The sequence below is a fragment of the Emydura macquarii genome, unplaced genomic scaffold, assembly GCF_026122565.2.
Source record: "Emydura macquarii macquarii isolate MOO-44397 ecotype Brisbane River unplaced genomic scaffold, CSIRO-AGI_Emac_v2 contig_3220, whole genome shotgun sequence".
NCBI classification, from domain to species: Eukaryota; Metazoa; Chordata; order Testudines; family Chelidae; genus Emydura; species Emydura macquarii.
The window spans coordinates 2,246,561-2,258,648 of record NW_027133357.1 but is presented as its reverse complement, the minus strand read 5'-3'; the positions used below and the strand labels follow the sequence as shown (position 1 = coordinate 2,258,648).

The following is a 12,088-nucleotide window of genomic DNA, read 5'->3' as shown; positions in this document are numbered from 1 at the left end:
GGTACTTATGGGATACCAGTCACTGAGTTATTACCTGTGGCTGCGAGTTCTGTGCCACTCTACAGCTGCTGTTTTTCCAGCACAAAATGAGGGTACTGTCTCAGGCACTGGGAATCCGCTGCCTCCCCATTCACGAATGCCACTTATTCATAGGTATGGCTAAGGGTTGCATCATCATGCTGTTTTTGGATGAAGTTTCCCTTTGCAGTAGGGTCTTGAGATCCACAGCAGGTACCAGCCATTCATGGATCTCCCTGGCCAGCCCTGGTCCCTGGGACACCCCCTCCTCAGGGTCTTCAGAGTCCCCCAGGAAGCTAAGTCCACAGTGTCCACCAGCCAGGACTTGTCATGGGACTCAACTGCAGCACTGTCATTTCATTAACAATTTACTGAAAGGAGGACCCATCTCGGCCAATTGTCACGGGGTATGATCATTTATCAGCTAGCACTACAGCAATTTCATCTGCGTGGGACCCCACAACCAGTTGTAGTTGTATGTTGGCATAAGTAGTTGCATGTTGTTCTCCATGTGTATACTGGAAACAAATCATATCCTTCTGAGTTGACTGTCTCACCCTTGGCTTGCATCACTGTTTGGTTACACCCCAAGTTTACAAGCCCCAGAACCTCTTTGACATTTCCCAGGGTACAATCTGGATTGATGGAGAGCTGTGTCCCTTCAATTCCTTTGCTGTGAGAACAACCACTCCTGGTCTGCTCACACAGCCTCCAGCATGTAAATCACTCCCAGATGTACTGCATCAGTGCTATAAAAAGCCACTGCAGGGCAACACGAGAAAACTCCCAGTCCCAGACTTTCCCCCAGAAATATGTCTTGTACTGCCTAGCACCCTTCTGGACAATATTTGCTCATATAAAGTTAATCATTTATTAATAGAAAATGATATGCACAATCTTGTTGTTCCAAATGGAATTTCCCAAACACTTCAGTCCAAAAACACTGGTTTAAATAAAATAACAAAACAAATGTATTAACTACAGAAAGATAGATTTTAAGTGACTACAAGTAATGAGACATATAAGTCAGGATTGGTTACAAGGAAATAAAAGGTAAAATACAACTAACACCTGACTTAAGCTAAGTGATACAAAGCAAAGGTCTATCCAAAGCTGCTTCCTTTGCTCTTCAGGGGTTGATGGTGCTGTGGGTAGCGAGCAAGGGAGAGATGATTTGGGACATCTGCTCTCTCCTCTTATAGTCCTTTCTCTTGCACAAGAATCATCACCAGCTGATGTTCAGGAAACAGAAAGTCTATGTGGCCAGGAACCTTAAACTGCTTTTTGTCAGAATGTAGATTTTTTTGCCCAAACTCTCTCTCTTGCCGAAGAGTGGCCACTCAATCAGGTGGTAGTCCATTTGATCTCATTGACATCTGGTTTGAGACATTGGCTAGCCTTTTGTCTTTAGGGAACTTGTGTGTGACTGCCCTCCAGGACATGTTGGAACATGTCCTGCGTAATATCATACAGTGGAATCTTATATCTTCACATACAATGTTTCCACACATATTTTATCAGAACAATAATGATCAGCAAATCAGGAGTTTTCAAATGACACCTTAAACAACATGCTTTGTACAAAATGTATCATAGTCTTGTAAAAGGGGTGAACATAGGGGTACAGACAGTCACAACCTCCTTCCCTTGGACTCATATTGGGACCATCAACTTGGTGGGGGGAGTTCTCCTACAAACCCTCTCTTTTGCTGCCCATCTCTCCGTGTATTCTCATTCCATCCATGGGCGTTCTTTCTTCATATATCTGTTTCCCACAGGAGCAGCAGGTTACCAAGCTTGTCCCTTCCTGGTGGGTAGCAGGTTTAAACTATGAGTGGGATCTGTATCTGAGGTCAAGGGCTCCAGCCCGTTGTTTGCAGTACCAGGCAATTATCCAGGTGATACCTCATCTGAGCTTGGCCCCGTGTCTCTCCGAGGTCATCACCTCTCCATGTGGGTAGCTTGGGTTGCTGGGATGAGATTTGTACACGTTTTCCTTTGCTCCCAGTGTGCAGCATCTGCTCCTGGGCAAACCCCGCCATCGTCCTTACTTGCAGTAGCAAGTTTCACCTTTTAAAGCTTCTCCAGGTGGAGCATGTTCTCCAGGTGCATGTAATGAGGGTTGGTAGTGTTTTTTCATGGAATCAGTCCATAAGGGTAGAAAACGGAAATGTAGGGGAACCTTTGATTCTATAGACCTGTGATGAAATTATACTTATCTCTATATGCTTTGGTAGAAGATATCACTCTTCCCACATAGCAACAAGCTGTTGACAGGAAAATGGATCAGGTATAGGGAGAGAAGGAAAGCGTTTTGAAACGAGGATAGAGGAGAACAGGATTCTGGGACCTTAGGTTAAGTAGCTACCTTGCCTCTCATTGCTCTTTGTTAATATACTGGCAGGACTTGATAACTTTAATTTATATGCTGTTTTAAAATAAATAAAGGAACATGGCAATGAAAAGACAAATTATTGTATTATAATATTGTAATTTCTCCAAGTAAGCCAATGTTTAAAGCTTAATAAACACTTTTTTAACAGAATGTCAGTGTTTTAATTATCACAGGTGTGTTGCTGAGTGGTTGTATCAGTCTTTATATACTGTATTCTTATCATTTCAGATCCAGAATGAGAAGGTATGCTCATCAGAAAAGGCCACTGAAATCAAACACGAAAGAAAGCCCGATGGGAAACAATACCTTGAATTAAGAGAGAAATTTGGTCTCTTTAAAGAGGAGAGAGTGTACCTTAAGAGAATTCCCTTAGGAACTCATCCTGCAAGATCAGAAGAAAGTGTGTGCTCCAGTAATAACTTAAAAAAGAATAATGATTCTTGCAGCACCTCACCACAAGAAATGGTGATAACAACTAGGAAGCAGGACCATAGTGAAGAGGAAAAGGTATCTCAATGTTTATATATTTTGATGTGTACCCTACAATAGCCTATGCTTACATTTTTAAAAGTAGACTTTTACTGCTAATTAAATTACAATTTAACACAAGTGAAATGAATGTGAAGGAAGGGACAGAGGAAATAGAATACATAGTGGTTCGGCACTAGTTCCAGACTGTAGCTGCCATGAGTACAGGCAATGTTGGTTGCCACTTATCTGTCAGGCAGATGGCACTCAGTTCACTGAAAACACTTCTTTTTTCCCAGATTCCTTCAAACCATCTCTCACAGCCCCCATCAGTGGCTCCTGCAAATCTTTCTTTGTTACTAACCTCAGCGAAAAGCAGTTAGAACTTTAGGCAGAGCTGTTATCTTGACAAGTTTTATTGTTTGTTTTTTTTAAAACTTAGTCTGAAAATCTGTAGGTGGGAGGAAATGATTTGCTTGTAAAACTCTCCCTGAAATAGCCACCATCATAGCATCCTCTCGAGTTCTTACTGAGGTCTGCGTCTCCTGTGATCCAGAGCAGCCATTCAGTACCTAATAGAAATCTTAAATCAGACGAGACATTTACCTGTCTCCTCCAGTTGGTCCACGGAAGTTTTTGTCCTAGTTAGTCCCAGCAATTAGTGGCATGCAACAAGATGACCTTCAACCTATAGTAGCAGGTCATATCCAACAGTTGTCAGATTGTGTTCTCCCTCTAAGGAACAGTCTTCTCATCAAGACTCAAAATCCTGGCCCTTTCCTCAAAGAAGCTGGTGTTATTTTTTTAGTTCTTTGACTCATGGACTTCACCCTGAATGAGGTCTTGGAGAAGAAATCATTCTTTCAGGTTCTTGCCAGATGTATTTATTTTCCTTGTTTTCAAAGAATAAAATGACATGTTTACATGCAAGTAGGCTCACATTAAGTACAATAAACCCAAACACCAGCATATTTTGTCTTGCAGACCAGTAGGGAAGTCTAGTTCTTTCAGGGATAGGGAATATCCAGCTGGAATCAAGCGACTTCTCTCCTTAGTAGGTAGGCTGTCTGGGATGGTGGGCAAAATGAGAGAATTTTCTCTCTCCTTGAGGGTTAGCCCAGAATCCTGTTAGGCAAGTGTTCTTTGTGTTGAGGAGAAGGGGATATCTCAGAATTGCAGCCCCCCTTCTTCCCAACCTTTTTACTTTGACAACTGTCTTCTCTTCTCGCATTCATGATCTCTCATCAAAGAAATCATATCATCAACCGGTTGCATTATCTAATCAGTGTTGGAGCCTCTTTTCTGTTCCCAGCGGGCCAACTGCTGTGAAGAGTCAACTCAGGTTAAATTATGGTCTCCCTTCCTCCCCAAAATCCAGAGCACTCAGGCCCCTCTTCGACACATTTTGTGACCATTCAGCCATTTCCAGAAGCTCAGTATGGACTATATCTCTCCACTCTATGCTGGCAGCTAGGCACTAAGAGAATTTCTTTGCCTTATCCGATCTCAAGGATCCAATGTGTCCATTGCCCACATGCATCAGGAGTTTTTTCTCAGGAAAACCCACTTCACTCCAGTACAAATCCTTGCCTTTTGGTCTGTTTAAAATGTGCTTCCAATCTGAACTTCAATTACTTCAACTTCCATCACCTGGATCATTTTAAGACTTTGCTAGATTAAAGAGCCCTCTAACATCAAATATTTTCTCCCTGTGTGGGTAACTATAGAGCATGATAAAGTTGCTTCTTAACCTATTCATCAATAAGAAAAATAGCTTATTTTAGTCTGTCATTGTAAGGCATATTATCACTATCTCTCATCATTCTGCTGCTCTTCTCTCAATGCTCTCCGATTTTCAACTCCCTTTTTTTAAAGTGTGAGTCCATGAACTAGATACACTACTCTAGTAGTTGCCTTACCAATGCCATATACATCTCCGTCCTCCTCCTTGATGTTCCTCTGGTTATATCCCCAATTATCATGTTAACCCTTTTTGCTAAAGCATCACACAATCTGCAGACTAGGGAAGATAAGGCTGTATTCTTCACATGTAGGTAGGATACCTTCATAACCACAAGAACTAGAAACCTAATTTTAAATGAAAGCTTAAATTCTTCAGAAACTTCTTGACTGAAATCCAGATGTGATGTATCTGCTTTGTCCCTTCATTCACTTATTTTGTACATCTAGTTAAAAAACAAGAACAAAAAGCAGTGAGGCTTGTCTGGAAAGATCTGTTCATTTTGAACACATTCTATGTGTTGCTTTTGCTTCTGTTACCTTTCATTGACTTTTCCCCCCTTCAATATTTGTTCCATTATTTTATTAAGGATAGAAATTGGATCTATGGAGTAGTAGTTGCTAGGTCATTCTACTTTGCCTTTTGAAGACTGGTGCTTTGTTGGCTTTTCCCTATTCTTCTGCCACTCTTACTTCTTCTGAGAAATAATTGCCCGTGATACAGTAATTTTGATTGATAATTCTCCAATACATTTAAGATTCATAGAAGTAAGATAGTCCTTTTATCCATCTAAGAAGGCAGTATCCCATTCCACACTGTTCAGAGTCTGATACCAAATATTTCCACTCTACCCAATCGAAAGCTTTCTCATGATATAATTCTAATAATATCAGATGCCAACTCTCCCTAATTTTCAGTAATCATCCCGATTTTTTAATGTAATTATGAAATTATTAATTCAGGCTTCAATCTACTGATTTTGCAAACCCACACATTTTACAAGTATAAAGAGTGTGTGTGTGTGTGTGCGCGTGAGAGAGAGAGAGAGTCATTCACCACCATTGAGGTCTGAACACAGCAATCAATGCTGCGTCCACAGGGGACATTCTTCTCCACCGCCTCTGAGGTAGACTGTGCAGTTGAGGGGCTGATAGGATGCAAGCTATGGCAATTTTAAGTGGGTTGGGTCTTTGCTGGATTCACCGCCCAAGCCACAGACTGCATGTTGCGCTTTAACTGCCTTGTGTGGATCCTACTGGCCTACATTAACACTTTTTCTAGGTACCTAGTGCACACCAGCAGAGTCCAGATGGGGCAGATAGAGCGCAACATGCATTCTGTGGCTTGGACAAGGAATCCAGCGCCCCAGATTCCGTTGACAGCCACCGCAGTTTGCCTCCTGCCAGACCCACACTGTGCAGTCTGCTGAGGAGCAGAAGCTGGAGTGGCAGGAGGTGGTAGTGGAGATGGAGAAGTAAAGAGGGAACTTGACAGAGAAGGGAGAATAAGGCCATGTCTATACTGACGGCGGCAAATTCGCCACCGCCAGGTTGATCTTTCTGGATCGATTGAGCAGTCAGTGTAGACCCACTCAATCGATCAGGAAGTTGACTGAGTAAAACCACCCCGTCAAATAGCACCGCACAGTGTAGACAGCACGCAGAAGGGAAGCACAGCAGTCGACGTGAGTTACGCAAGCTACCCTGCGTAGTTTGCGTAACTCCCATCAACTGCCGCTGAATTGCCAGGTGAGTGTGGACAAGGGCTGAGAGAAAGATCATCTCAGGAAGGAGATCCAGCCCCAGAACTTGCCAAGGAATTAAGGGCCCTAGGTGGCATAGAAAGGCAGATTTCCTAAGGTCAATCCTCCCCTTCTTTTTGTTTGGGGGTGGGGGACACAGGTGCAATGGGGGAAGCGTCCTCTTTGAAGAGAGAGGTCCAAGAACCTCCCTAATTTTTTTCATAAACATTTTTAAAAGTCGCAGAGCAAGGCTGGCATCTTTGTAATATACAAAATTCTCCTTTGATTAGGCAGAGTGGACAGCTCCCAACACACATCTAACATTGTTACATGCCTTGTCATGGAGGAAGCCTGTCTTGGATGCATGTGTGTGTGCGTGTAACATATAATGTTAATCTAGTTGCCGAAACCTTGGTCAATATGTTTACATCATGGTTTAGCAGAGAAATAGCTCAACAGGAAGATCCAATAATACATTCTTACTGGATTTGGGAGGCCTACTCTTGGTTCTTCTTGCATTGATGATGAAAGCTTTATCCCAATTGTTAAAATGTCCATTGGTCGGCCAATTAACATTCATTTGATGAAGCTCCATAGGTAACTTAAGATGTGCATTGAGGTCCTTAATCCTGGACCATGGAAGTTTTGTCATTGACTCTAGTGGAAGCAGAAGCAGGGCCTGAATAAGAAAGAGTTCAGTAAGGATATTCAGTGTGATATTTGTTGGTGCCCTTTTTCATTTCTAGTGTTCTTGTACTGTCTAGCCTGATTGTCTGTTGTAATAATAAAATGTCCTTGGGGAGGGTTTTCTTTATAAGCAAAAGAAAAAAAGGAAATCCCATTAAAAACACATTTAAAACGTGTTAAAGTATCACAGTGAAGCACATGAAATCCAGGAGATGCCAACCCTAAGTTTACCCATGACACCTGAACTCTGTGTGACACAGCCTTGTGTGTCTTCCTTATAATATAGTCTTCGATGACATGATCACATACCATTAATTTCACAGGACCCTGCTTCATTCAGGTATGAATATTGAATGACACACAGGGGTAACATTTAATTTTAAATAACATTAGAACAAGTGGAGAGGAAAGCTGCACACTGTACAGTCATCTTTCAGTATTTTATATATAATTTAATCTAATTTAATGTAGTTCTAAAAATTATTTCAAATGCAGTAGCTATATGTGTATGCTAAGTCTTGCAGTAAAACGACGTTTGAATATTTTAAATCCTACATAGTTTGTCCTGACAGTGGTCGCTTCAGTTGAGAAGAAGTAAAAACTGGTGACTTAGGCCTGGTCTACACTGGAAAACTAGGTTCTACATTGGTCAGGGGTGTGAAAAATCCATACCATTGAGCAGTGTAGTTAAGCCACCCTAAGTCCCTGTGTAGACAGCTCTAGGTTGACAGAAGAATTTTTCTGCCAACCTAGTGATCGTCTTTCTGGGAAGTGGATTACCTATGCAAATGTGATAATCCGTCCCATCAGCACAGGTAGTGTCTACACTGAAGTGCTAGGGCAGTGCTGCTGCAGTGCTACAGCTTTAGCATTTGAAGTTTAGACAAGCCCTGAATGTGTTCTTACAGTAGAAGGAGTAGTTTATTGCAAGGATGTAAAGATACCTGATTCATTTTAACTGCTGCAAGTAACATACAATCAGTCCATCAACAACCGTGATCTAGTTCAGTTAGATCACTTGCCAGTTTTCATAGTTGTTGGTGTGCATGGTTTGAAGATAGGCTCAGTTCTTGGTTTTCTGTTGTTCTGTTGATGTGGGGACAGAACAAGAATTCTGTAGGTTTACATATATTCTAATGTTTATTTGCTTAACTTAACTTTGCATTTCTTGGCTTTCTAATGGTTGTGTTTTAAAACATGTTTTGCTAGGAAGTTTTCTTCTGAAGTTACTGATAGATATTTTCAGCCTGAATTTCATCCTTGTCTTTTGTATTGTTTGTATCTTTTGCTCAAAAGGGGAATTGGGAACTGTTAAAAATCATTAGCAGCCTGGGGAAGGAATGAGCTCCTGGCTAGAGAAGCATTTTAATGTCTTAAGAGTTCTAAACCTGGAGAAGTTCCTGCCGATTAATGTTATTAAGCAAAAGAGAATATTGAGTCAAACAGTTTAAAAACTTATTTCTGCACACTAACTTCAGATAACTACAACAAATAGTTGTTCTAGTACGTGCTTAATTTACATTGATGATAAAACATTGGCATGGTATGCAATTTAATTTAAATATGTTTTTGTTTTTGATATACAGATAATTGTGGACTTGGATCAAGATTTGACTAAAAAAAGAAAAGCAAAACTCTCGCCAGTGCCAGAAAATGCAAAGAGAAAGAAAATGACGGTCATATCAACCATAAATCCAAGCATGGAAAACAACAGCACCAGTTCTGTAATACTTAACAAAAGTATTTCATCTACACCAGTCTTATCACAGCAGAAAAATTCCATAAGCTTTATTGGATCTTCTGTAGGGCGGAACTCTGAGCAAGACCCATGTGTTCAAGACAACCAAGTTCAAGATACATACTCTCCTGCTTTAGTTTCTTCCGAAGGTGATGTTTCAAGTAGTGAAAGTTCCTTTAGAGAAGATGCTTTCCCTTTGACTCCACCAGACTTGGATGAAACAATCAGGGACGAAAAAATAAAACGACTGAAGCAGCTATTAAGAGAACGAGAGGCAGCATTGGAAGAGATTCGTAAAAAGAGGCAGCAGACCTGAAAAATCTAACTAGTAATCTGGACCGTATTCATTTCGACTCCCTTGACTTCAGTGCTTTAAACAAGAGATTAATTTGGCTCACTGCCTCTGAATGTTTAAAATGAACATATAATCTAATTTCCTGATACGCACAGGACATTAATGGGAGTTAAAATGTGTGTATATAGAAGAGAGGAGACCCCAGAAATCAGAACAAAAGAACTGCATTGTCCAGAATTCTCCTTTTGAGAAGCCCATGTGTGTTAAATAATTTAGTGTGCAGAAGATATGCTATTTTAATAGTCAGTGCAGTATATTCTCTAACCTTTAGAGTGAGAGCTTTCTGTACTAGTGGTAGAAAATTCTCGTGCTTTGGAATTTCAAGGCCTGTTTCTTGGAAATGGAAACCTCAGCTGTAGATTATTTTTGTTTAGTATTATTTTTAGTGCATGCTGATTTGTGGATTACAGGAAATAAAAATGAATTGTTTCAGTACTTTAGTGGTCAATGTTTAAATAAAGATTATTTGTTCCGGTCATAGGATTTTATACAATAAAAATAGTAAAACAAAAGAGAGAGGTGATTTTATTTATAGAAATCATTGTACACATCTGAAGAAAAAGCAAGAAATAGATGATATGCCAAACTATACCATTGGCTGTGTTGGGACTAATGCATATGCAGATCTTTTAGAGTTATTGGTATAAGAAATATAGGGCATTTGTCACTTTGTTATTGGAATGTCTTTTATAGGATTACATTGAGAGACATTTTACTTTCTTACTGCCTGCAGTTGTCATTCTGGCCCATTATTCAGGACATTGTTTAGCATGAGGGCTGTTGTAATTTGCTGCTGCTCTACAATCCCCTTCCCAATGGGGGCATATGGAAGGAGGGGAGGAAATGTGACTCAGGTTAGCCTCATTTACAGGGAATCCTGAAGCTAATTCCTGGTTGGTGCAGCATCTGCTGATACTCTGCTCAGAGCCATGCCTAAATTTACAATATAATCCTAGTGGCAACCAACTCCCTACTTAAGTATACATGCCTATTAGAAGTCAATGGCAAAGGCTTGGGCCTGTTTCTTAGAATATTGTACCTCCAGCTTTCTTCTTGAGACAGTGAGCTCAAGCTTTCGGCAAGAACCTTGTCCATCGTATGAGTGAAGTGAGGGCTCGTGAGCCATAGGAAGGCTGACTCCAGAATGGGAGCCTGCAAGATCGGGCTTGAACTGGGGCAAAAAAACCAGTGGTATTTCTAAACTCAAACTGCAAGCCAAACTCTGTCCACTGGAGACACCAAAATATGGTAGTAGATTGTATACATGTTCCAAAGATGTTCAGATTCAGATGTCCTCTGCTAGGTTTGGCCTTCCTTCTTGGGATTCAGATTCAATTCTGGGCTCTAAAATTGACTCCCTATTGGGTTGAATTCTGTTCTCATTTTCTTTACTCCTCCCTTTTGGCTCCACAGGTTAGATGGGGGGAAAAGTGGTAGTTTCACAAGCATCACCTACTTGAGGTACCAGACTGAGAAGCTGCTCACCATAGACTGTGCATGTGTTTATCCTGCTGCTTTTTTACATGCTTTGATCAGCTGTTAACCATGTTGACAAATTAACATATTTGACCTCAGAGTAAAACCCCAGTCCCTTGCTGAGGGATGACTAGAATAGTACACCCTACTCAGAGCAATTGTTTCAATCTCTCTGCAAACTCAGCCAGACATTGCTGCTTCAGCTTCTTCCTGTTCACGTTGTCAGTGATTTCTTTGCAACCTATACACTGGAGACAAAAAAAAAAAAAAACCAGCTGAAATTCTGGGAAGCAAGATTATATTGTAACCTTATCAAGATTTACCGTAATGTTTTCAAAGGCATCTTCGTCTCATTGACTTTCAGTGGGACTAAGATCTTATGTAAATATTACTTAAAATGTTAGTAATTATAAGATTCCTAATTATAAAGCCAAAAGAGACCATTTGTGATCATCTAACCCAATCTCCAAATGTTTAAGAAATGTCCATTGTTTGAAAGCTATGCGTGATCCTGAGAGAAGAAAATAGCAACAGATAATATGTTAAATGATGACCTCTCTCAGTGATGAAATCTGTCCATTGCTAAAGCAAAGATACTGAGTGACTGTACTGATTTTATATGTACTCTGTCATCAGCAAGCACTTCCTACTTACAAATAGCTGGTGTTGTCAATTGGCTTGTGTGTGTGTGTGTGTGTTCTTTCAGGGTGCTATCCAGCTCTGCGCAGACAGCTGGTTCAGCATACCTCGATTGTACTACCCAGTGTGGATAAGGGCCGAGGCTGGAATGTCGTTGCCTTAGTAATGTTGTGCTGGCTGCCCAATGCTTCTATCTTTGGAGCAGATAAGACAGCCCCCTCATTCAGCTGATGTTACCTTGATGTTACTTATAAAGAAAGATCGTGGGCATGGTTCAATGACAAAAACACTGGGCCAGGTTCATTGCTGTCCAGACACAGTCCTAGCATCCTGGCTCGTGGTTAGAGGTACACTAACACAGGAGTGCCCTGGGGCGAGGGACGGCTCAGTCAATGTCGGGACTTTCCGCTGCCCCCTTGGCCGAACAAAGAAGGCAAAGTACCCCAACCTTTATAGGCTAAAACAACTAACATACACAACCGTGAAAGCGTGTGTCTGAAAACAACACCCAGAACCCCCCATATTCACCAATGTCATATAATGGCGATATATTCTGTACAAAGTATGCCTTGTTCGGTATTAGTTTAAAAGTCTTGATCTGCTAAACATTAAAATCCTGTTGGATTGTGTGTGCCACTAGTATGTGAAGTTATAAAATATTGTGGTGAATGCTACTAGAACATTTTAGGTGGGAACCACCTACACCAGCTTTTCAGATACAACGAAACGGCCAGATATGCTAATGTCCCATCAAGGGAAGATGCCACTATCAGGGTTTGCTTACAGTGACGTCTTCACTGTCGGACACACGGCCGCAATGGGGTTGCTTG

The 12,088-nt window shown here is 41.0% G+C and overlaps 1 protein-coding gene across 2 annotated transcripts in view; it reads left to right on the top strand.

Annotated features, from left to right (window-relative positions):
- The window catches only part of LRIF1 (ligand dependent nuclear receptor interacting factor 1), a 29,083-nt gene extending 19,428 nt beyond the window's left edge, over positions 1-9,655 (top strand). For both annotated transcript variants that reach the window (XM_067531489.1, XM_067531490.1), the window contains exons 3-4: positions 2,642-2,920; positions 8,637-9,655. In XM_067531489.1, coding sequence (XP_067387590.1) covers positions 2,642-2,920; positions 8,637-9,104 — 747 coding nt within the window. In that variant the 3' untranslated portion in view covers positions 9,105-9,655. The remainder of the gene's footprint in view (positions 1-2,641; positions 2,921-8,636) is intronic.
- The last annotated feature ends 2,433 nt before the right edge of the window (positions 9,656-12,088 follow it).